Source organism: Halichoeres trimaculatus, unplaced genomic scaffold, assembly GCF_033239565.1.
Source record: "Halichoeres trimaculatus isolate MK-OKI-2021-1 unplaced genomic scaffold, fHalTri1.1 fHalTri1_scaffold_5, whole genome shotgun sequence".
Taxonomy (NCBI): domain Eukaryota; kingdom Metazoa; phylum Chordata; class Actinopteri; order Labriformes; family Labridae; genus Halichoeres; species Halichoeres trimaculatus.
The window spans coordinates 28453845-28480212 of NW_027437183.1; the positions used below are offsets into that span (position 1 = coordinate 28453845).

General features: G+C 40.9%; 1 protein-coding gene across 3 annotated transcripts in view; it reads right to left on the reverse strand.

The window, feature by feature from the left end:
- Positions 1 to 660: 660 nt before the first annotated feature.
- Positions 661 to 26368, reverse strand: part of LOC141790959 (netrin receptor UNC5C-like) — a 231512-nt gene continuing 205804 nt past the window's right edge. For 2 of the 3 annotated variants that reach the window (XM_074671127.1, XM_074671128.1), the window contains 9 exons: positions 23715 to 23932; positions 21488 to 21623; positions 20772 to 20859; positions 16778 to 16946; positions 13351 to 13584; positions 11556 to 11705; positions 10989 to 11153; positions 7552 to 7730; positions 661 to 4870 (listed from right to left, as the gene is read on the reverse strand). In XM_074671127.1, the coding sequence (XP_074527228.1) occupies positions 4708 to 4870; positions 7552 to 7730; positions 10989 to 11153; positions 11556 to 11705; positions 13351 to 13584; positions 16778 to 16946; positions 20772 to 20859; positions 21488 to 21623; positions 23715 to 23932 (1502 nt within the window). In that variant the 3' untranslated portion in view covers positions 661 to 4707. The remainder of the gene's footprint in view (positions 4871 to 7551; positions 7731 to 10988; positions 11154 to 11555; positions 11706 to 13350; positions 13585 to 16777; positions 16947 to 20771; positions 20860 to 21487; positions 21624 to 23714; positions 23933 to 26368) is intronic. The other variant, XM_074671129.1, reaches the window with a different exon arrangement.

Sequence of the window (26368 nt, forward strand, 5' to 3'; positions counted from 1 at the left end):
GCACAGTGAAGCACTCCACTCAGCCACACAGCCAATGCAGTTTGTCATAGCTGAACAAGGTGCATGCTAACAAGTCTCTCAGGAATGCCTCTCACCATGTTTTCTTCTTTTTAAAAAGAGACCATGCCTCATTACAAGTTATTTGTGCTGCTGAGCACACAGCATGTTAAATAGGGACAGCACAAGGATTTTCTGTTTCCGTTTTCCTCCTTCAGGCCACTTCTTTAAACCAGTTAATCAGCCTCGATCTGTGAATATGAATTTCACAGAGGGGTTGTTCCAAGGAAAGTATTGCAAACCAATTTTTTCCATTCACTACCCAATAAGAGATGTCCATTATCTGCCTAAAACACCTCATAACACCCAGTGTAAACCCAAATGTGAACTTCATTTTATATATTGGACCAAACTGGGACCTTAATTTATTGTGATAGGCAAAAACTGGTTTGACCATGCAGCAGGCAAATTTTCTCCCCCCTTCTGGAAACTGGATTATATTTGATTTATTTGAAGTGTAACAAGACATTTTGTCCAGTTATAAGACAGCAAAGAAAAAAAGATTTAAAAGTTCTGATCTTTTATAAAGCACTCCGTGTTCTGTGAAAAAAATTAAAAAATTAAAAAATTAAAATAAAACAACAGACACCATTTTTTTCCAGCGTTGCTTATAAATATAATTTATTAATTGTCTTAAAAATTCTTTCTTACATTTTGTACAGAAAACAATTAGAGGAGATAGAGAGGCGAGCGTTCAGCAAGGTTGAGCAAGAATCATGAAGTGTGCCAGCTAAAATGGACCAACACCACCCGGCACTAATCAAACTAAATCACTCCGATAGTAAAATAAAAATGCGATTACAAGCACTTACAGCTCTATTTATAGACTTCTATCATGATGACCAATGCCAAGTTTGCATAGTAGACACCGCTTTTACAAAACAGGAAAGAAACTTAAATTAAAAAGAAAAAAAAAAAAAAAAAAAAAAAAAAAATTGAAACATACAAACTTGTATCTAACTGTTTTGCTCTTTTTTTTTTTTTAATTCGCCAACTATAGCTGACAGTACACAACTGTACATACTGCGCATAGAAAATATTTGTACACACTTTGATTTCTCAACACTACTTTCTTTCCATTTTCACATCTCAAAGGATCACCCTCTGGAGGCCCATATTTGCTCTCCTGGTATGAAAACTCTCCTTTCACAAACAGTCTATCCTGCTGGTAAACTGCACAGTGAAGACATGGCAGGGATCAGGTTACAGGCAACGTTACACATGAAATGGTAACGTGCATCTTTTTGACAGTTGGTCTCCTTGTGCATGCTGTGAAAATGTGATCTCGTCTCCTGCGTTTAAGTTACATAGGATGTTTATGATCACACTGTATGAAAATATTGTCATGACCTTTGGGTTCGTATTTGTTCTGAAACAAACAGAATTGATGGCTTGATGTTTTAGGCTTTAATCCTCAAAAGTTAGCACAACTCTTCCCTTTGATTTCCTCTCACCTGACATCAGCAGTTGCATTTTAAAACATACAAAACATCCACTCTGCCATTTAACCATGCATCTTTCTACACTGGGCAATTAAGGCTCTCAGAATTTAAAACATCTGCACTTTGAGGACTTTGTGTCTACATTTTGCATTGATACAAGAGGTCAAATTTGAACTCACATAGAGTTGAAGAAAGAAAGAAAAATCAATGTGAAAAATCAATGTCTCAAGGTTTCCTCCTGTGGGAAACCACAAGATAAAATCTGTCGTGAGAGGAAAAAATCTGACCTTTTGTATCGCTGCTAACTTGGCCTTTGTTTCTCAGCTGTGTTTTCTTTACATTATCCTCCTCCGTTTCTTCCCTACATGTGATGTTCAGGTTCATATGGCCTCTCTCCATTGTTCAGAGCATCCCAACTGCACTTTTTGAATATTTTACATGTATTCCCTTTGATCTTTTTGTTTTTTTACTGTCGCCCCCTACATGGTGAGTTCAAGTCTCGTGGGGCTTTCGACAACTATTCAAATGCCACTAAAAATAAGGCTGTCTCTCTTTCCCTGTAGCAGGCTTGATATAGTTGCACCTTTCATCAGCCAACCTGAGTCAAAGCAAACATTAGCTAGCCAGCCTTGGTTGAGCACAAATATATTACATTTCATTTTACACGAGCCCCTTTCAATTGGTGTGTTGAAGCTCTAAATGGCAACATTATCGACAAAAACACGCTGTGAGCTGGAATGTTGGTTGCTGACTGAACATCGTTTGAAGCAACTCACTGATATGTTACAAATCTGACCCACCAAGACACACCAAAACACATCAAAATGGCAAAAACAAAACAAAATAATGTTAATTACTATAACACAACAATGACCACCGAAAAATATGCTATTACAAGGTCATAAGAATAAACATAATAATAATAATTATATATTTACATGTTTTTAGACGATTAAAAAAAGATAAATGCTGTCACTCTTCAGGAGCCACTAGGTGGCGCTTGTGACCAGTGAAGTCACTGTGGTGATCATGAATGAAAAACTGACATCCTGTGGTGATGAGAAATAGCTATGACAGAAAAATAGATATTTATACCAGATATATATTTAGCAAAATTAAAACATGAGTGATAAACCTGTATATTAGGTACATTAAGCGCTAATGAGCGATATCAGCTGTATTTAAATCACTATCACATTATACTGTGACACTCTGTATATCTACTGTGTTTAAATCCCCTGTTTCCCACCTTTGTTTCATTCCTTTTTGCTTCCTCACTCTCTCCTCTCCTCTGAGTTGGACCCTGTCCAGAAAGAAGCCCCATCAGTCTCTCAGACAGCCGCCTGGATTAGAGACTGTGGTTTACTTAATGTGGCAGCCCAGGCTGGAATTTCCTATCAGGCTTCACAAACAACTTCTCTAAAGGAGCAAATTGAACAGCAGCATCATTGCAGAAAACGTGTTGACACCTGATTTTATCTGAGATGTAGCCTGAAGAGTTTGATTTGAATGTTTTACAATGACTGATTACCTTGTGTAAAAAATGTTCCCTGACTATCTCTACAATGAGTTAAAGCAAACATTGAACCATACTGCACACTTCTGGGCATTAGAGTGAATACTGATGAGTTCAATCCCTCCTTTTTTTATCTGTTTATCATAAGTGCAGTTTTTAATATACCTCAAAACAGACAATATTTCTGTTGTGGCACCTGAAACCACTATAACAATGTTCCTTTTTTCTTTTTTTTTCTTTTTTTCATCGTTTAACTTGCCTTGCAGGAAAACCACAAACATTTTCAAATGTTTCAAATATGTTCACATGTAAAAAAACATATAAATAAAATTTAAATATATGAATATTTGGGTTTATCAAGGGCTCCAGTGGCACACATTTTTCATGTTTCAGACAAATGTGCTGAATGCTGCATACAAGATCACAAGTGCTTCTACAGAAGTGGGTAAGGGACACTGTTTTTTTTTTTGTTTGTTTTGTTTTGTTTTTTTTGGAGGTGAGGCCAGTTTAAAAAAAAAATAAAAAGGATAAAAGCCAAATTCCAACTTTTCTTTACAGAATTCTGAGATTTACATTTGTTTTACTTTTTTCTAGCTTCACCTTTAAAATTGATTAATTAAAATTCTCCGCTGTAGATTTGCACATGTGACATTTGCGTTATTTTCCCTTAAGGTTTGTGTCCACTATTATCTAGGCTGAGGCACAAGTTAAAGGCAAGTGGCCAGAAAGCTTTTGTTGCCTTTGACCCTGTACCTGAGATTTCCTATGACCTGGATGGTTTAATATCTACATGTAAAAGAAAAGCCACAAACTGAATACGTGTATTCAGCAAAAAGAGAATACTCAAATTCTTCATGTTGTCTTCTGAAAAGAAGAACTCAGTGACAGGGCTGGGGCTTGTTTCTGGTCAGGACCATTGATTGACCGTGTAGCAAACTCTGTTAGCAGGAAATGATCCACACATATGGACAGCAGAATACATAGAGCGTTCCCTAGGAAACGATATAAAAACAACAAACTGTACCCGCAAACACGTACAGCCAAGGCTCGGAGGAGGACAGAGGGATTACTTCTTTATCTCCCCTCTCTCATTATCTGTTTTCTATCCTATTCTTACAGATTATCACCTGCAGCTCCTTCCATCATTTCATGTTTACATCCTCCCTTCCTCTGTAATCTGTTTAGCTTCTCTCCCTGTTTACACTCGCCTTACTAAAGACTCTGTAACTCACTCTCTACCTTCTCCCACTCCTCTGTAATAAGTTTAGATCCTCTCCCTTCATATTTCTCTTTCATTTCTACAGAGCTTTTCAAGGTCAGTACCTCTTTTTCCTTTTCCTGCTTCTTTTTGTTCAGAATAAAATAACAGCAGGAGAACAACTAGTGTTACACCAGACAAGGTCCTTTTCGAGGCATTTGATGATTCGTTTGTTCCTGATCAACTCAGTTTATGTTCTAGGTTGGGTTTTTCCTCTCCTTCACATACAATGCTGCAACACTCCTCAAATAAACACGAAAAAGATACACACAGTCCCGACAGCAGCTCGAGCACTTCTCGTGCCAGTACGAATTACTGTGGTTTTCCTCTTGCATCTAATTCCTTCATTACCCTCGCTGCAGCATCAACCATAGAGAGTTCACGTGTTATGTCTCCAGAGTTCTGTCATCGCCATGGTGATCACGTTTTCTTCGTCAGTGTTCGGCTGTCATGGAGGCGAAGCTACTGTCACTGCGACCCATCTCTTCCAGCACAGCGGCCAGTTCATTCAGGTCTCCATCGGGGAAGTGCTGAGCCTCCCACAGATCCAGGATCACGCCTGTCGGGCTGGACTTTGTGGCAAAATAGTTCAGGTACCTGCAAAGATCAGGAACAGAATGGAAATCAATACAATTTTTTTTAAGGTTAATTACTTGTTTCTTGCTCTTTGTATTTTGAGAGCAGTCTGCTATTTAGGGGCCCTTTACACAACAATGGTTTTAGGGTGGCAAAAGTTTTGTTGCGCTCTGGCTTCCCGTTTACACCGAAACAGCGTTTCAGCCGACCTAAACGCAAACTTTTAGGCCATGTCCACACGTAGCCGGGTATTTGGGACACATATTTTTATACATTTACGCCTGTCGTCCACACAAAACAAACAGCTTTACGACACTAAAAGCGATGTTTTCTGAAAACTCTGGCCAAAGTGAAGATTTTGGAAAACTCCAGTTTCTTGGTTTCATGTGGACGCCGGTAAACAGAGTTTTCAGTTCTCAAACGTCACAGTTGAATGACAGGGGGCTCATTCTGATTGGCTGGCAGGGGTTTTACGTCAGGAAAACACTGCCCATCATGGGTTTGGTGTGCTTGGAGCCGCTCTCACCGGTGGATTTACCTGCTGTGTGTTGTCGAATGTATTTTTTAAGACGAACAAGGGGGGATATGCGTTTTTGAAAATACCCAGCTACATGTGGACATGGCCTTAAAAACGGTTTCCAGAGTGGAATTTTTCTGAAACGCTGCCAACACTGTTGCCGTGTAAACAGCAAGCCAGCGTTTTCAGTGGAAACGCTGACGTCACACCTCGCTCCTCACGAGCGCATACAACAGTACAACTTTACCGCTGTTACGATCGTCCCGAACTACCGTGTTGTGCTTGTGCTGCTCAATCTGGTGTATCTGCTGACTGTCTTTATACAAAATGTGCATCTGTTGCTCCACTTGTTAACTTAGTATTCACCAATACATCAGATGATCAGCTCAACTCTACTTTGGTGGAGATCTACCAAAAGCGGCTTGCTGACAAGACAGTTATAGCACCACCTACAGGCCTGGCATGCTTACTACAGCGTTTCTGTGTAAACACAGATTTGTTTTCACTCCGTTTCAGTGTATTTAGATAAAACATTGTTATGTAAACGGGGCCTAAGGCAGCTCTGAAGGCAAAAGAGTTTTCAACCCAGTACCAGCAAAGTGTTCTTAATGAAGTAGCTGCACTATAAAAGTCCTGATTTCTTTCCCAAGTGTTTTTAAAATACTTTGGACTTCGAGGTTTTTTTTGTTATGTAATAAAAGAACTTCATATTTGACAGGATGACAACTATGCCATATAAAAAAAAAAACATCCACCAAACCATCTTGATAAAATCCTTTAACAGGATACATAAAGAGATGAATCCGAGGCTGAAAACATTTCAAATTTCCTCTTTGAATCATCTTTCATGTTCTATTAACTGTTTTAAAGAGACTGGGAACACAAACACACTCCTATGATGTGCTAGGCCACTAAACAGTGCCAACAAGCTCACAGGCAGAGCAGTTTTCATAGACAAGAATAGCTGCTGAGAGTCAAGTACACAATGGTTGGAGAGGAAGAGTGTGATACTGAGCCATCTGTGACAATGATCCCAACACTGCTTTAGTGGAGAAGCCATCAGATTTGAGTCTCATGTGGATAAAAAGAGACTCTCTGTTCTTCTGTAAATCTTCTGATTGTTCTGTTGGCACACTGTTAAAACACCACCATCGCTCCTCTGCTCATTTCTGTCACTACATCTGCAGTTTCCTCCTTTTTTTCCCACATTCTCTCTTTCTCACAACATCTAATAAGCTGTTTTCATGACTTTGTTCCTCACTTGGTGTCTCAGTCTGTGTCTGTCTGCAGCATGTGATAAGGGGCATCCTGCTGTTTAGTGAACTCAAAACCAAGAATCCACCTTCTGATGCTGCTGTTTGTTGATTTCTACCATTTCCATTATAAGATGTGTCAGAGAAATAAACCAAACGCTAAAAGTTATGCTTCTGTGTGGAAGCTCATGCTGCTTGGTGATTACTGTGAACATGAAGTACTAAAGTTATATGTGGAGGCATGGCTCTGAGTCATACTTTGAAGTCAAACACACGTGACACAGCAGTTAGAGAAGCAGAAAGGATGAAAGGATGGTATTTCCTTGTTAGACCATTATATTGCTCTCCTTCTGAAGAGTAGCTTTTAGCAGAACTGTGGAAGTAAACAACAATTTGGCTAGCCGTTCCTTTTTCACCCACGGATTGGGAATATTCGGTGCCCACATTAACAAACTACATCATGAGCTGGCTGCCCGTCGGGACAATGAGGTGCACTTGTGCCCAATTATCCTCTCAGTGTCTGCTCATACATCGGAGGCTGCTGGTAAATGAAGCTGCCGACTGAATCATCCAGACAAACATCTGGGGATAGAGACACCGAGGATGCTACCTGTGAGTCAGATGCAAATACACAAATATATCTTTCCTGTTTAGGTGCATAGGAGCCCAGTAGTGCTGCATTTAAAACTGAAACTCTATAGGGATGCAAGTTTATCTGTTTTCCAAAAAGAAAGCCCAACAGTTTCAGAAAATTAATACAATAAGCTGTCACTGTGATTAGCTTTGTTAGTATTTGTGTGTTAAGTTGTATCTTTGAGCACTAAGCTGCTCCATTCGAGGGTTTCCCTGACGAACTGATGCAGGAGAAGCCTGAGGGGAGCACACAGGAAGAAACATGTTTTCTGAAAGGTATGAGTGAACATGTGTGTCACCTGTCAAGGTTGAGTTTGTGGGCCAGCATCCTCCAGTCGTTGCCTCTTGTCTGTGGTGCATCTAGACTGCCACACAGCTTCTGTCTGATGGATAGAGGGATGCGGAAGGCGTTTGGACCCACTAAGGTGGTGATGTTACTGGCAGGGTCCATTAAAGACGTGTCTATGCACTGGACCTCCTGAAAAAGCAGAAATAAACCAAATCATTTTGGCTAATTTTTTTCATTTTGTTAAAGTTCTGCAGAAGAGTTTGTTAAATGAAAAAAATCTCTCCTGCCTCTGGCTCCAACATGTCACCATACTGATCCTGTTTGCAGTCTCTGTTCATCTCTCAGCTGCTTCTTTTCCATGTGACCGTTCACAGAAACATCTCTTCATTAATACAAAAGTGAAGTGAATACAAAAATCTGCTTCTCTTTTTCTCTCTCTGCCAATCTCTGTCCCCGTCTAAACTTTCATCTTATTAATCTGCCACTCCTGTGCTGAAAGGAGGCAGTGGCTTGACAGAGGGAAACAACAACTGCTACTGCTGATGTGACTGATTAGTATTTAATGCCACTACTTAGCCCCAGTTTACAGCAGAAAGCTCTCTGCTGTGGAACTAAATGACCGACACAGAGAGACATTTGTGACTCGTGGATGACATAATAAATGCTTTTAACATTTGTATTTCTGTTGAAAATGCGCGACACTGCTGGCTGGGGCCACGGCATTTTATTTAATGAGATTAAGAGACTCCATGAGTATCGCTCTACCTGTTCAGCTCTAATTACAGTATGTGCCACACATCCTATGTGATCACAGTAATCATTTTGCATCGCCCACTTAAAAAGGATTATACGTAATCACATAAATGTTTACTGTTGTGACAAAACTGTCACTGCCCCAAACTGAAGTGCCACTCTCTGATGTGTACAGAATGACAGCTCAGCTGCCCTAACTTTAGGAAAAAGCCTGTTTGATTTTAGTTTTGCTTCAGTTGTTAGATGACATGTTAATATTAACTCCTTAGTGAAACAACACTTTGTTCACAATGTTGCCTGACATTGTTATACCAGGGGGAAAGGAGAAAAAAGACATACAGTGGGGAAAATAAGTATTGAATGTTTCAACTTTTTTCTCATTGCATTTATTTCCAAAGCTGCAATTCAAACTAAATTTCTACCAGACATTGGTATTAACTCAAATAATCCACACATGAAAAGAAATCATGACATTCAGGTCCATAAATAATGATTATGTGGAATTAAGTACAATAACACAGGAAAAAAGTATTGAACACACCATGGAAAGGCTGTATACTTTGGCAAGGAAATGCACCAAACCACCTGAAATCTGTCAGTAGTTATTACTTGAACTTACATTTAGTGCAAACCAACGTCAGCTGGGCTAGAGCAAATTGATGGTCCTATAAAAAAGGTCGATTGTTTCACCAAGCAGTTAAATACGACACCCCTCATGATGGGTAAAGGCAAAGAGCTCTCTGAAGACATTCACAACCTGATTGTTGCTCAGCATCAGAATGGAGCTGGTTACAGACTTTTATCAAAGCACCTGAATATTCCAGTCAGCTCCGCTGGGGCCATTATTTGCAAGTGAAAGAAGCACCACCTTACCATCAACAGGCCACGCACAGGAGCTCCTTGCAAGATTTCTGACCAGGGAGTCAGAAAGATAGTCAAGAGTACTCAACGAGCCAAGGACCACCCTGAAAGTGCTCCAGAAAGACTTGGAGGCAGCAGGTACAATTGTTACAGAGAAAACAACAGGCCATGCACTCCACCGCCAAGCTGTCATTGCAAACAAAGTCTTCTCCACTAAGTATTAGATGAGTCTCAGTTAGCGTGTTCAATACTTTTTTCCTGTGTTATTGTACTTAATTCCACATAATCATTATTTATGGACCTGAACATTGTGATTTCTTTTCATGTGTGGATTATTTAAGTTAATACCAATGTCTGGTAGAAATTTTGTTTGAATTGCATCTTTGGAAATAAATGAGTTGAGAAAAAAGTTGACGCGTTCAATACTTATTTTCCCCACTGTATAGTGAATACTTTCCAGCAGCTTAAAGCTCCTGTGAGGTTTTTTGTTTTGTTAGCTGGTTATGAAACACACTGAAATGAACATTAATGACATTTTCTTTAATATTTTTTTTTATTGAGCGTTTTTATCTGTATTGATAGGGCAGCTAACAATAAAGGTGAGCAAAGTTAATGTTAGTGAGATTAAATTTGAAGAAGCTCATCTGCATTCAGAAACTGATGATGTGCATCCTCAGGTCATACAGTAGATGGAGGCTAATGTCAGCTTATAGCAGATGAAGTAGTATCAAAGATGTACGTATTTATTTATGTGAGCTGATGAATAAAATGCAACTTTAAAACACAAAAGACGGAGGTAATGTTTGAGAAAGCTAAGAAATTGTGTTTTTATCACTAATTACCCCAAAGCAAAACAGTTGTTGATTGTTCAAAGCAGTTGATGTCTGAGTAGGAAACTAAAGACACAAAAGAAAAGATGAATCCTTCATTTCTTAAATATTAAAAAAAACCAAAAAAAAAAACCCCACAAATTATTTATTTTATGGTCACCTTGTTTTGAAAACTTGATTTTTAGATTTATGGCTTCAAGCCTTTAGAACAAGTCAGGTGATACAGCCCACGCAAGAAAGGCTGAGAGAGGTGGAAAAAGAGAAGGAAGTAAGGTATCAGATTGAGTATAGGCAATGTGCTTGGATAAGCATCTGTGCATCTGTGCAAAACCGAAAAAGCAACTCAATCTCCACTGGGTACTTTTTCTTTCTGAACTCCAGACCTCGACTAACTCATTTTCCTCGGCAGCCCATGCCGATGGAGTACACAGTGTGTGATTCCCTCTCTGCTCGTACGACTGCTCCTCTATCTGCAGCTCAAGAGTCTTAGTCAGAACACCTGGTTGAACAGAGGTTAAAAAGTTCTAAATTGCAGCGCTATCACCCTTGAAAACCACAGGGGAATTCAAAGCAGTGACATTCAGAAAGTACCGTCAGACCTTCAACAAAAACTGTACACGCACACACATACATGAACACACATATACACATCCAGTGACTGGTTGCATGGGCTGGCAAATCAAAGATGAGCTATTCCACCCGTGTTATGTGACCCTTTAGCCCTTGCATGAATGATTGAACAGAGTCACAGAACCATAGCAGGAACCCTGACTTCTGACAGACGGAGAAACTTGGTGACTTAAGACCTTTACAGCGGGTCTGAAGAAATAAAAAGTCAGTAGATATATGTGAAATCTGTCTATCTCTCTGTTCATTTCAGATTATTTTGTTTACTTCCATTAAGTATTTTTCTCGTCAGCTGTTTACTGTCGTCATCAGTTTCCCTGCGCATACAGCCATGAATTACATTATTCCATTATATTCGTTATTTCCACGGACTCACCTCCTCCAGTGTGTTGCTGAGCTGAAAGATCTGTCCTTCTCCCTCCACCTGCCGTACACACAGCTTGCAGCTGATCTCCGTGGTGGCTGGGCTCAGTCTCTCCAGGGTGAAGGTGCAGTGGAGACTTCTCTGACTGCCGCTCCACACCTGGTAGAATGGGATCTCCTGGGGAATAAGTAAGTTGCATAAAACATTTTTAGGCAGGAAAGCTGGTTGGCCAAAGTTTTCTCAAGCTGTGAAATGATAAAATATGAAAGGCTTAAGTTGATTTTTTTTCACCCTAAACTTGTTCTCTTATGAAGCGCTTCACAAGTATTGAGCTTTTTTTGTAATTTTTATTATTCATGAGAATTCAACTCTATTTAAATGTGGACTGAAGCTTTACACACAAAGTGCAACAGTGAGCCAAGCTGCTTGCGTGGCAAGGATGTATTATCACATGAATCCTTTTACTCCTCCTGTGAATCTGTGAATTATACATATGAACTGTGGTATTTCACACATTTATCGTATTTTGTATCTTGTGTAATTTCCTTAAGCCTGAACACATGTGTATGTGTCTCTTACCTGGTACTTTGCAATAAGTTTGCTCTTCCAGTGTGTGTGCGGCATATCGTGGATGGACAGTCTCAGATTGTGAGTGCTGTCTTTAAAGTTCAGAGTCTTTGGCTCATCCAGAAGCTTCCCTCCCATCTGGGTCTCCATCTGAAGAACCTCCTGCACCAAACCCCACAACAGAGAGACAATACACACATCAAACCTCTCCTTCAACTTCTTTCAGTTCACTCTTGCCCTCAGAACTATTTCTTTTCATGCAGCGTTTCATTATAACAGTAGATAATACCACCTTGAATGTTGCCTTGTACACTGTACCATACATGTATGAAACACGTAAGAGTTTGCTCTAATCTCAGCAGCTGTAGTCTCTGGATTTAAGCAAAGCTCAGCTCTTCTAATTTGACAGAACAAAAGATTAAAACACTCATTAAAAATTTTGATGAATGATGCACTGCAAGTCATAGCAGGGCTGTTGTGAGATGTTGGAAATTACGCATAACTTTAGAAAATGACCTCAAAGTGTGATATTACAGTTGAATACATGGCAAAAAGGTAAAGTGAATACTGAATTTATAATATTTCAATATCTGTTTAATCTATGTTAGCACTAGCCACACAAACTACTTACTTTATAGTTTGGAAGATATTGTAAGTATTCCATCAATATATCTGCTTTCTGACTAATTCAGTGAGTTAGATTTCATCAAATGAATAAAAACTTAAAAAGTGAAACTGACTTTTCTGGCATTTGATGTATCTGATCATCTTTGTTCATTTTTTAAAGCAAAAAAAAAAAGCTGCACATCAGTCTCTGCTGTGCTGCAGTTGTTTTAATAAAACATTGCACATATCTTCCTGTGGGGATTTTTCCTCATCCTTTTTTAAATTGACTTCTCTATATGAAGTAAGCCCACACTCCAAGACAGCTAAGAACTATCTGTGCCCTACAGACACATCAGCATGCATAATGATCAGCACACATATTGATAACATCAACTTATTTACAGGCTTTTGAACTGCGTAACCACCGCTAAATTAGCACACGGCTAAGGCATGCACACACACACACAGTTATTTTCTGATGCAGGAATAAGTTATCAGTATGACTTCTGATGCCTCCCACAACCTTTTCTAAATAATCAATTCCTTCTTCCCATCATCTTCCTACGCTGCAGCTCTACTGTAGATACACAGCGGAGACTTCTTCTTTGAAACACCAACCGATCAATTATACTACACAAAGTCGCCACCATTAAAAAGTCAACCTCTGACCTTTGTTTTCACACCGCAAATGCTTGTTTGAAATGTTAAAGCAGCCGTGTGCAGGGTGTTTGAGTGAGTGTGTGCATGGCTGCGTGCCACGCTGACACTTGACTTATCATCGCTTGCATAAATTACAGACGTTAATCTCCCGTATCAGATGGTCCCTCCAGTGCTCCGAGGTTTGTTGGAATTCAAAAGCAGCGTTATTCTGACTTTGCTTGACCCTGTTTTGTTTACAGCTTCTCAGCTCCTTTCCAAAAAGAGTAGAGGTGAAAGTAACTTGTTTTTGTGATTCCACTAAATCGCTTTTACTCAAACTTATTACAAATAAGCAGAGAGGAATTGAAGCATGGGTGGTCAAAGTGAGAATGAAACCCCTCGCAGGAGTTGCAGACTTACCTCCCCTGTCCTGTCATTCACACACAGTGGGTCACATGTTTGTCTTTGTGAGCCCATAAAACAACTCATTAAACCACTTCTTGGCAAAAACTACACAGCTTAAGATTTATTGCATTTGGGTGATTAAGCTTCAGCACTTTACCTTCAGTGCATCCTGCGTGTCGTCTAGACAGTACACCCTGATGTGATAGTCCAAAGTTGTGCAGGAGACAGGTCCAAAGACGGCCAGTTTGAGCCTCTTGGCTGCCGCCTTGCAGACTGACTGCCCCACCAGGCAGTATGTCCCCAGTGTCTCTGTTAAGATGTGACACGCCTCAGAGTCCATCTGCACATAACAGGGCGTGGTGAAATTCTCCTCTCCCACGACAACCACGTCCTGTGGGGATCAAACACACACAAATACACATTTTAAGACATTCTGGTCACCATGCCAGGTCTGAAATATGAACACACTGTCCTGTAAATCATACTCATTTCAAAGCTGTGCCTTTGTTTCAGAATGATCCTGTCTTAAAGAAAGATTCTAATAAGATAGGAATCTTTTTATCAGCTTTTAATCTTAATAATAGATTGCACTGATGAAGGGCTCCCACTAGGTCACTATTTGGTACACAGACCTGATCAAAATCTTAAGCCCAGTTGAAAAATTGCTAGAATTTACCTTTTGCACATTTGAATCTTAATGAGGTTTTAAGTAGAGCTACAATATGCAAACGCAAGAAGGGGGAGTGTGACAAAAAGCACTTTGAAAAAGTGAGGCTCTAGTTCCCATTGTGTCTCTTCGTCCTGGCAGAGTACCTGCGTTTGTTTATATCTGGCACGCCACACGCACGGCCTGATACACTAAGCGGCGAGCGCCTCGTAGCCAGTTGTAGCTCTGCAGCGGAGGTAGCGCCTTTTTACGACACGATGAGAACTAGTGCCTTATTTAGCTGTGTTTTTGTGTGAAAGTAACGCGCTGAAAATTCTCTAAATAAAGCGTGAATGCAGACTGATATCAGATTTTTTTTGGTGGGAGTCAGTTTATTTGTGTTTTTGGTCAAGTAAAAATTGGCCCCGTCTGAGTGCAGAGGAAACCGGCAGAGGAGCAGGGAGGGGGTGTTTGGTGCGAGCGCTCTGGGCTTCTGTTGCACAAAATCACTGCTGTAGGGGTAATTTCTGCCCTAAACCTTGTGATAGGACCCAACTTGTTCCATCCCAGAGTATCACTTTAAGGTCCAAACATGCAAAATGCATATTCTAGGAATTTTTCAACTGGTCTTAAGATTTTGATCAGGTCTGTATGCAGCCTGTATTTTAAAGACTCCAGTTCAGCTGTTGTGTGTTATGGGACCCAGGGGTGACCATGTATGAAGGGAAGGGTCTCAAAATGGGACAAAATGAATGTCATTTTGTACTATAGAAGAGTTAAAACTAGCTATTTAGACTAAAAGCTCACCAGAAAAATGTTTACTGAGGCAATAATTCAAGTGACAGGAAGTGTCTTTTTTGCAACTGAATTTAAAAAATGTTACTTTTTTTTTAAGCAGTCAAGTTGCCCCCTGGCGGTCATATTGGTAAGCGTAATAAAAAGCAGAGGGTACACTCACTTCCCCTGTTTGTAGGTTGTCATACCTTTCCAAGACTTTGACTGTGACACAAAAATGTCAACATTGAATCAATCCAAGAGTAAGAGAGTGTGACAACACCATTTCTAGTTTGAGGGACAAATATAATGGAGGTCAATACGGCACAACTATTTGAGCTGACAAACAGTGGAAATGTAGATTACTCTGATTTTCCATCAGACGTCACAGTCCAGCTAAACCTGTTTATATTTCACCTTTATTTAGCAACAGGCTTTTATTTGTTTGTGCAGACTGCTTTTTAGCATTATTTGAACACCGGCTTTGAGAATTCACGGGGACTAAGCCACATACTGTGTGTTAACATAACCCAACTGGACCTCCATTTGGAGCTGTTTCCACTAATGCAAACACTGCCTGTGTAAGCAGGGTGTGTTTTTATACCTGGCACATGTGCGCTGAGCCGTAAAGAAATCATTGTAAAGCAGAATAAGGCTGAAGTGTAAATGTTACGCTGCGTTAAATTATCCACTAGATGCTGTGAACAAGATGATGAACATTATTTGAATCATCAGGTTATCTGGTAACTCCTCTTGAAATCCAGTTTCTTAAGTTTGGTTTTCCACACAGTCACAGCCTTGTTTCATGTTGTAGTGAGATGAAAATGCATGTCTGGGTGGACATGTGACTTCTGAAAGCAAATCAAGGTGCCCATTAGGAGACTGATGACACTTGTTTTAGATCTGTTGTCTGTGAAGTGTGTCCAATGGCTCTGTGATTATCTGCTGGCTGCTCATATCGTTCTGCAGCGCTGTGCCACAGCCGGAGTTATGGTGAATCTATACAGCTCTCTGAGTTGAGCGAGAAAGCACAGGCATGCTGTTCTTCTCTTATATAAGAACTCAACCTCCAATTAGTTGAGCACACATCCCTGTGCATATATGTGACCGTGAATAATCATGTGCACGTGTGGATGTTTGCAAGTATGGATCTTTCCTATGTGCACATGCGTGATGTAAATATTGAGTTTCCAATCACAGTTCATGGGGAGTTGTGTTCCTGCAGATGAGGCTGCCAAATCAATACAAAGAGGTAGGAAAGCAATATGGTATGAATCTGTTATTACTGGTAATCACAGCCCTGGCTGCTCCCCCCTGATGTGAGGGGAATTCAATTACCTCCCACAGCCTGTTTTTGGGGAAAACTTTCAGATGGGAAATGGATGTTCTACCGCAATAAGAGGAAAACAAATCGACTTCCTGATGAAAACCCACTTTTCATTTTTCCTCTTCTTTACCCGCTCAGCACCGAACCCTTTCCTTTCTGTCCGTCTTTCTCTCACTCACACACGCATACTTTCACACACGCAGAATCTTATGCATGGCTAATTGTGCAGAGACATTGTGTTGGGCTGTGATAAGCAACAGAAGACAGCATACGGGGGGGCTTGTAGACACAGCGATGCAGCAAGACAGTCTTATCACCCACACCCACACATAACACGCCCACACCAACACACATGCACGCACAGATACAGAAACAGACATACATAGGCAGTCACACACTCCCAAAAATACTCCAGCAGATTGCTGAGGTAGAGACTCCACGCTGGGAGACATGGGAAGGGAAGAGGGAGTGTGGGGAGTGAAAAAAAGAAGGGATAAAAACATAAAAAGAGAGATAAGAGAGGAGGACGACAGGAGCATAACAAATTGCTTCTGATAGGAGTCTTCAGCCTTCTGCTTGTCTACTAGCCCATAGGCACTTTGTGTTTACTGAATTTTCTCTATTTCTCCTTCTTTTACTCTGCCTTTCCTTATTTTATGTGTATAAAGCTGACTGAACTTCTGGATGAGGAAGTTAAAGTGTGTGTGCATAAATGTGTCAAACTGTGTGCAGGCAGGTGTTCTTTTTCTATGATGGATCGAGATACATCTCTTAATTTACGGAGAAAACAACGTTTAAGCAGATTTATCTGTTGGCTTAAAACTGCCAAACACTGACCTCCCACTCTCCCATGGCCAGTTGGTTCTTCAGCTGAATGAGCCAGTCTTCCTGCACGTTGTCGGCGCAGTGGTGGATGGTGAGGATCACTGGTCTGGTCAGCAGGGCTCCTGGAGGCCCACAGCTTACCACCGGGCTCAGCACGGTCTGGATGTCCTCCACCGGGGGTCTGGAAGAGACAGATAACACTGAGCTGAAAAGGATTCTTCGGAATGAAGCGACAGCATGGCTTCGCTGTTATGGAACACCAGCTGGAGCGAGCATCATCTGCAGAAAGCTGTATTGATTTCACTTGTGGCGTGTGTTATCTTGTCATAATGGTCAAATGCGGTAGCATTGAAGGAGACAGGTGGATAGTTAGGTTGGAGTCATATGAACCAGCTTTGAGAACTGTAGATGAGATAATCAGAGGACAAAACAGATAGAGCAGGGCTGCACGGATTCAATCAGAGGATGATTAGTGGACTCAGTGGGCCTCAGCTGGAGTCAGTGCCTCACAGCTCATGGGTAGAAAATAATAAACGACGAGTGGTCACAGGCTCTTCAGATTTTGCAGCAAACAAGAGCACTGGAAATCTAAGGACATGATCATTTATAAACGTTACAGTACAGAAATAGAAAAGGAGCCTTCTTGAACATGGCAGGACATCAGAAAAGCATCGTATTCTGATCTTCCAAAATTCTACATCGCTGAAATTTGTGTCTGTGCTCATGGTTTTAAAACGTTCAGGTCCTCCACCCTCACAAAGCCATTTGTGTTTCATTTGTAAAAGCTGATTCAATCTGCAAGAAAATCCTTTGAAAGAAATTACCCTGCCACTCTATAACACCGCCTTTAGGCAAGAACATTTCTCTAAGGAAGCAACAACTTTGTTGAACACCACACCAGCCTACGTTTAGGGCTACAGCTTTATCAGTAGGTTTAGATTCACACTGAGAAAAACAGCTCAAACTACCAGATCCTTCTATATCTCTGCTAATTTATGTCCTCTGACAGCTTCATATGTATTCCCTTTCACCTTTCCTTTTTGTTTTTTTCTTTAATAGTCACTGTTCTATTATATTGATAATGTGCATGTTTCCAACCAAATGTAAACAATAAATGTGAATCACTTGACTAGTATTTCTATCCTAAGTCTTTCATTAAAAAGTCAAACAGATTTCATGACATATCGCAATATCAAGTTTAGTGATGTCTCCTGTAATCCATTAATCAGTCATTTTTCATTCTCATATTGCAGATGTTTTTATTGACTGAAATATCTGTGCAGATAAAGGAGCAGCTTCTAAGTTTTAGACCGTTTTTCCAGTTCATCTGGTGTCGGGGGGGGGACTGATCCTGAGCAGCACGATCGATTTAGCTGCTAAGGCTCATTATTGAGTCATGCAGAGTTCAGATGGGCAGGAGAAGCTAAACATACAAACAGCATGCCTAAAATGGTTAGAGCAACACTGTTAGCATCCCAATGCAGGGGTCATACCTGAAATGATTGCAGTCTTGATTATAACAGTCGTACGTGATGCATCTTCTACCATACAATTAGAGTAAATGAGATATTCTAAGCTCTGTACTTCTGCCTGAGGGTTACATCTCAATCAGCTAAACCACATGATACTGGCTCCCCTAGTGTTTCAGAAAGAAGTCAATGTAGCTATGTGCTACAGCCAGGTATTGACTGAGATGAAGGCAGAGGACAGAGGAGAGGTCTGACTCAGAAAAACTGTAGCACACTGCAGGGGGGCTAATTCCTATTGACTGGTATTGACTGGGGAGCAGCTAGAAAGGATACATGGGAGGAAATGTATGAAGCAAACTGTAACAAGTGTCCTAAAGGAGAGGTCACATGGAGGACTGAAACAGGGAGTTGGACTAATTTGTTCCAGACTTTTCCCTCATGTTATCGAGCCATGCTGGCTCCTCTTTCTGTCCATACTTAAAGGTTGTAGCAATTCTGTTGTGCTACCAACAAGATACAGTGAAGGTGGTTACAATGTAGTTTGAGACACTCATGGCATTAAAGGTACAGTAAGAGAAAGGAAACATTTAAAGGTCCCATATTATGTAAAAATCACTTTATTAAGTCTTTTAGTGAAATTTGTGGATCGTTGGCTTTCCTCCCAGCCCACAAAATGTGATATTTAATGACAAAACCTGTATTTAGTAGTGCTTGTGAATGTAAAATCCTGACCTAAAACGAGCTGTTTGGATTTTGGGGATTTGCCGACGTCAGCGATTCCCTTTTTTGACCAATCAGGAGCAAGTCTGACCTGATTGGTCCACCAGCAGCTAGGAGGCGAATGCTGAAGTTGAAGAGTCATCACTGCTCTGTTTTTGGCTGTAAACAGCGACATAGCTCCATGCACAAGCTTCCCATCTCAGAAGAAGACAAGACTAAGTGGCTAGAGTTCATTTATCAAGGAAATGTGCCAGCTACACTCAGTAAAACTGTGCATGTGTGTGCTAGTCACTTCATGGCCGACTGCTTTTCCAACTTTGGACAGTACAACAGAGGGCTAGAGAATAGACTGGTCCTGAATCCAGGCGCATTACCAACCATCTGCCAACAAACCTGGGACCCTGGAAATGTGAGTATTTTAAATGCTGTGTGCTGTGGAGCATATGTAAGAGCTTTTCCTCAGTGTCCCCCTGTCTCTGTGTTAGCTTCAGAATGCTAACTTTAGCTGCGGTTAGCCTGTTGTTTTATCCTGTAATGTTACAGTAAACGACCTTCGATGTTTTCTAAACATTGTGCACTCAGAGCTCGAGGCGCCGCTCTCAGTGACGCTTAAGAGCGGGGCGGTATCAGTGGTGGCTCATTTACATATGAAGGACATGCCCACTAAATCAGAGCGTTCTGAACAGAGGGGCTATGAGAGCCTGGAAACAATGCTGCTGTGCTTGATTTATTGGCTTTTTGGACCAAAACATGTTACTACCATTACATGAAGACATCAATGATGCATATTAAACTGCAGAAAAGGAGCATGATATGGGGCCTTTGAATTGTAAATTTGGACAATACAGATCTGTTGAGCATTCAAGTTAGCGACTAAGAAGAAATATATGTCAACATTTATTTCTCCTTGCATGAAGTTGTAGATACAGGCCGCAGGCTTTGGGGTTTGTCAGACTGATTTTTTAAGGGCTAGCTCAACATACAACGAGTGCTAACACATCAATGATGTTATAATGTTAATCCCAAAACGTCTGGAGTAGCGGTTTGATTCATATTATTGTCATTATCATATCAAATTGATCTCCCTTGTCTTTTGTGTCGCACAGAGCTTTTTACCACTTATGCACAGGGTTTGGGAATGAAAGATTACAGAATACATTACAGGATAATCCCAAAAATAACCACTAATCTGCTGACTGCTGAAGAAATAGTCAACTCCTTATAGATGCTGTTTTGAGATTAGTGCTTCTGATTTTTGGATCGACAGACTGAAGTGAAGCATGTGGTGAAAAATATGTTAGTCGCACTGTAGTAAACATTCATTTCACACATTATTAAAGAAGCTGTAACTGTATGCACTCTACATTCAGGAAAAAGACTGATTAAAAAGTTTAAATTACAGATTAATTATGTTAATTTTGTGGATCACAACAGATTATGATTCTTAAAAGGTAGAAAATAATGTGTAATATATTTTACGATTATCTGCTGAACCCTGACGCTTTGAAATGTTGGATCTGGGTCTAATAGAGAAAATCTGTGGAATTAAGTGACCTCTGCTGAATGAGTCACTGAAAGAAGGTGTGCAAAGATAAACTATAAATAATAATAATGATTCATTCCTTGCTGTGCATCCTGAGCCTGTGTCACACTGTGAAAGCCTCCCCACGCAACTGCACAACCAAGTCTCTGCTCGGAGAGCGACTGACAGGTACACGATAAGAAAAACACAGAAACAAACAGAACTCAGAGGGAGACGCTGAGATAAAGAGAAAAAAGGGGACAACCGGGAGCAACAGAGAGAGACAAAAACCTACCTCAAGCTGTCCTTCCTGTGCACAGTCACATACATCTCATACACCCGGCCCTGAGGAACAGCACCCGCTGGAACCAACAAGCTCACACCTGCAGGAGAGATGACAGGAGAGGCAGAAATAATGAGATCCATTTCTGGATTTATTAATTTTACCATGTACTAAACTGAATTATTAAATTTCCCACCAGTTATCGCTTCATCATTCTGATTAATTATTCAATGATATTTTTTAAAAGACAGTCTTTGTATGACGTCCTCTTTAATACATCACTGAGAGAATTAAGCTGTGATGTTTTATAGCTTCTAAGAGCTGCTTCCTATCAGCAGGTTACATAACTCATTATTTTTGTCAGCACTTAACTTTTAAATTGAGTCTACTAAAAGTTTTGAATCTTTTAAAACTAGTTAGTATGAAAGCATCCACTGATTTTTTCATCATATTGACTGCAGCAAGATGAACTTAATCCTTTAAATAGTCCGTTTTTTTATCACAGCATGTGTACCATCTCTTAAAAAAGGCTCTTTTCCTGATGAATTTATCTCTGGGATTTTACCATCTACATTTATAGTGATAAAAAAATAACCTTTGGAATTTAGATTCTTAACCTTGTGTGATCTAATCAAACTGTATTTGTGTGTCAACAGATCCTCCAACACATCTTAAATGAGCATCACAAGGTTGAAATAAGCTTATTAGAAATAAGTAGAAAGTCTGACCAGAGTTGGGCACGATGAGGTGTCCTCCCTGGTTGTTAAAGGATCCATGAGCGGTGCATGAAGGGTCCCGTGTTCTAGCCAAGCTTTGGTTACGGAAGTTCATGGTGTCGCTGTTGTCCAGCAGGGACTGAGTAACCTGAAAAATGTTGACAGTAACACAATATTCATAAGAAAACAGTAGGACAGGTTATGACAAAACACGATATCTACTATTTAGTATGTGGTTTAAAAGATGGTGGTTCAACTTATAGGTAGAGTCTGCAGGATTTTCCTAATAAAAATAAAATGTCAACTTCAACAGGAATAATCCTGCTCAACTGTGTCCTACATGCCTCTTTACATGTGTGTCAGTGTCAGTGTCTGCCTCAACCCCCTCCTCTCCCGGTACGTTGATGTTTTGGTTGTATCAGGACGTTTCTGGGTGGAGAGCAAGTATGGCTACCTCAACCAATGACAGTGCACCCATTGCGCTGTGATTGGTTGTGATAGTGGATGTGGCACAGAAAAAGAAAAACACAACCAAAGTGAAATGAAACACCAAACAGCTAAGGCTTGGGTAAAGGGTGAAGCTTGGCTCAACTTTCACTCGCTTTAAAGAACTTTGAGGGCAGCACAAAACAAAGAGCGACGCTGGTAGGCTTTCTGCAAACCAGGAATGTGTCAAATACTGTGATTAGCTAGTGCTAACATGCCAAGTCGGGCGCACGGCTCTTGAGTCTCTCCCACATAGAAACGCAACAGGTGGCTGCTGGTCATGCAGTCACAGTTGGAGCCAAGGAGGAGGAGGAGCCCAGTTTGAATATTGGGTTTATTGGGAAAATTCCTGCAGACTCCTGCTTCAAAGTCTGGAAAACATACTAAAGAATTTGAGAGATGTTTTTATTACAATGACAGCTCAAAAAAATCAGGTTTCCTCTCATACTGATGTTTTAGAAAACCTTTATTAAAACCTCAGTCTAAAACACTTTGTTTTAGCCGCTGTTACTTCAAGGCTCCCTTCACTCTCACTGACAAACCACCTGGAAGCCTTTTGGGGGTAGAGGGAGTAGACCTCAGTGTTTGAGGCCCACCCGTCCAATACTTCATTGACCTTATCACTTCAGCAAATCTTTTGAAGATCTTGTGCCACTTTAAAACATGTAAAAGCATCTTAAGTGATAGTTCTTTTTGAATGATGTTACATGTCTTTGCCTCGATCAGAATTTGCTTAAAGTTATTGTGTACTCTTTCATAGAGAGAACTGAGCTTCACCCATGCTTTGAGAAAGCTGAAGACTTGAACATGTCCAGGAAATTAGTGTGTTGTGGTTTGAAGGGTGAACTCCTCTCACAGAGCTGATGTAAATACTGTGTAAATGTATTCTAATGAAGGCGAAAGTTCATGAAGGTCAAAGCTAGTTCGACTGTGCGAGGATAACCTCGAGGTTTAGAGGTCACTGTAGTTTTATTTTTGACTGGCTGATTAGAGTGTTGGAAGATGCTCCCTCTGCACAGCAACTTTTCTGCTTTCACTTAAGATATTCTTTCTTTCTTATGCTTTCTTGGTAACCATTAACTAAAGCCCTACTGGGGACAATCTGCATCTGCCTGGGAGCATTGCCATAGGGCTGAGCTGACAATGTGTGAGGAGAGGGCGCATTTACAGTAGCCCTGTGAAACCACCTAAGGGTAAGTAGTAAAATATGACCTGCTTTGCATTTCCTTGTCAAAAAATGTCCACTGTGAGATGCAAAATAAGGACTTAACATTCAGCAGTCTACTCCTCCTTCACACACGGTTGACAAGAGCTCACTTCAATGTTCAAAGACAAACACCAGAAGAAAAACCGAACACATTCACAAGAAAAAAAAAGCTTCTTTGTTTAAGCTGGTGAGGTCACTCACTGGACACAGAAGAAGTTCAAAAGTCAGAATTAAAAAATCATCAAAAGCGATGGATAAAACTCTCAAAAGAGTGCTTCAGATGTGTTGAAAACTAGCAGGTTTAGCGATCACACTGCCTCAGGACAGGTACCATAGTGAAGGTGGTTTCATCTGTATTTGTGACAACTGACAGCAGTATGCATGCCATGAAGATGACAGAGCAGAGGGAGGAAACTGGGGCACCAAGCTGCATGGAAACTAATGTTCTTCAGCTGTGTGGAGGAAACGTTCGACAATTCTCCTGGAAATCAAAGATGAAGATAAAAGATACTGATATTAGACGACAGGACAGAGTGCCTACGTTACCTTGGGAGACAATTTGGATGTGAAGTCTCCTCCGAGGTCATCCTGTGGCGTGACCAGACCAGAAGAGTTGTAGACTTTGATCTTCAAGTTGGGAAGAGGGTCTAGGAGGGGAGAGTTGGTCATTGGGATTTTATCTGACACATCGTGGAGGGCATACACAGGACCACGGTACATGGCGGCTGCATTTGTCAAGTCAGGGGGGGCTGTCAGCAGATCAGCTGAAGGGAGGAAAGAATGAAATAAGAGAGAGCAGGAAAAGGAAGAAAGAACAAAATGTGAGATGAGTCAAGCTTTTAACAATGATGAGTTCTTTTTGTATTAAAAATGTTTTTGTCCCCAATAAATGAAAACTCCAACACATGGCTGCAGTTTGGGACTAATGTGGCAAACTTGTAGGTCAGTGAGCAGGAATAGGGGGAGTGAGAGTCCACAGATAAGGTATCAGTGTCTGCTAAGATTCATTACAGTACACAGGAGCATGACCTGGATCAAGCACTGCTGCATGACTGCTGCACGCACAAACACACCCACACCCACCTACACACACCTACATACACTCAGACTTCATCTCAAAACCTTATTTTGTTCTGCTCAGTGAGAGAAAATAATGACAGTATGTCTTCCCTCAAACTTCTCCAGTGTTTCCGTGACTCTGACCTCACCCAATCACAGAGAGCTGTCCCACTTTAATGACATCACCGTCTGCTTTGAAAATCTGTGTAATACAGATCTGACTGACAAACCATACTGTACACATACATCACAGGTTAACAGTGTAATTCAAAACTGCATCCTCTAATGCTGATTTGCTAGGGTTCAGGTAATTGTTACTGTGTTCTGTAGGTTTCTCTGTTCTAAAAACATCCATGTTGTCTTTGTTGTTGCACAGGAGCATTAAGTACTGTAAATTTCCCATGTTTACCAGTGCCACCAATAAACCAGTATAACATGCAGAGAGGTATTTCATTATGTTATATCTACGCAGGGGGGTGAGGCTCAGCTGAGGCATCTGTCAAGACTGCCAGTGCAGCCATCACCATGACTGACTGCACATGACCTGATGGGATTAACACCACCATTCATTGTGTGTTATAAGCAGCTACTGCACAAAGCATGCCTAGGATAGACTTCAGTTTAAGAAAACAAGTGACCAGTGGAGACTGCTTGACGCTGGGTGAAAAGGTTGCAGGCAGTGGGTCCATGGCTTTCAAAGTGACCATATATAGGCTGAGCTCAACTACTGAAGCAGTAGCTCACAGGATCGTAGAAACAGACGGTAATTACCAGAGCTATAACCGCAGAAACGCTTCATTGTAGACTTTGCTACTCAGGAAGACCATTTAAACTTTGCCTTCACCACGAAAAGCAGGCTGTCTTACACACTGGTGCGCTTGAATCCCTGACTGTTTGGTATATTTTAGAAGGGCAGGAAAGATGGTGAACCAAATTATGACAGAAAATAGTCAAGAAAAGCTAAAAGGAAAAAAAAACAACTGGGAGCAAACTGACCTTATCCAACAAAACTGTATTTTTTGGAGGAAAAACATTTGTTCATGAAGTTTCTTGAAATAAAGCCATCTTTAATACAGATCTAAACAATTGGTGTACATATGTGTATTTTTTTTCTCTATCTACAAGCATTTTTTTCTGGACTTGTCAGGTGACTGTGGCTCTAATTAAGTTTATTCTTTTTACTAAAATTAGACAAAAACACTTGCTTAGATTTCCATTTTGCAATGGAAAGTATGAACTAAGGCAGAGGTTCTCAAATGGGGGTACTTGCACCCTTAAGGGTACGCAAGATTCAAAGATGTATTCAAAATATATCAACCAAGCAAAATTCCTTTATCACCGTTTATTAAATCAATGTTTGAATCAAATATAAATAAAAGTTTATAAACCTAAGTTCATCCAATAGACACTAAGGGCTCTAATTTTGTAGACCAGGCGCAAGCACAGGCGCACCTGCCCTGCACCGGCCTTCGCCGGGCAGACAGGGCGTGACCACCACACTTTGCAAGTTTCCTGCAGGGCCAAGAGAGGCGCAGTCAAGGCGCAGAGGAGCACAGAGGAGCGCAGAGGAGCGCGTCCACACCTCCCTCCGTGCAAATGGCAGAGAGGGAGGAGGTTAGCCGTGAGTGGGTTTAACACAGCCGAGCGCTGTTTTCACCAATCAAATGAGCGCCTCTCCTCGCCTTTAAATGCCCTGCGGCCGAGACGCAGCGTCTGATTGGTCTGAGTGATCCCCAGCACCGCGGAAACAGTTTGCTGGAAAGACCCGGTAGCAGAGACGGTCAGAGCCGTTGTTCCTGCAGCAGGAGAATGGACAGCGGGGCACATCGGAGGACACGAAGCGCGTCACCCTGTGGGCCAGCTCCCGGGACAGATGTAATCTGTTTCTTTGTCATTAATAGGAGTACAAAATCAAGGGACAGTTACACAGCTGGCTTATCCATTCAGAATACTTTTGATCCACCTGCACTCCTGGTTTGTCATCGCCAAGCAGAGCCTTTGGTGATATACTGTATACTCTCCCGGTGTCTCCGCCTTATCCTCCTTACAATAATGTACTCCATCTTTTTAGATCACGTTAAAAATAAAGACTAAAACAGAGAATTATGGGAAATCATGGGTAAATCCTAAGTGACATACAT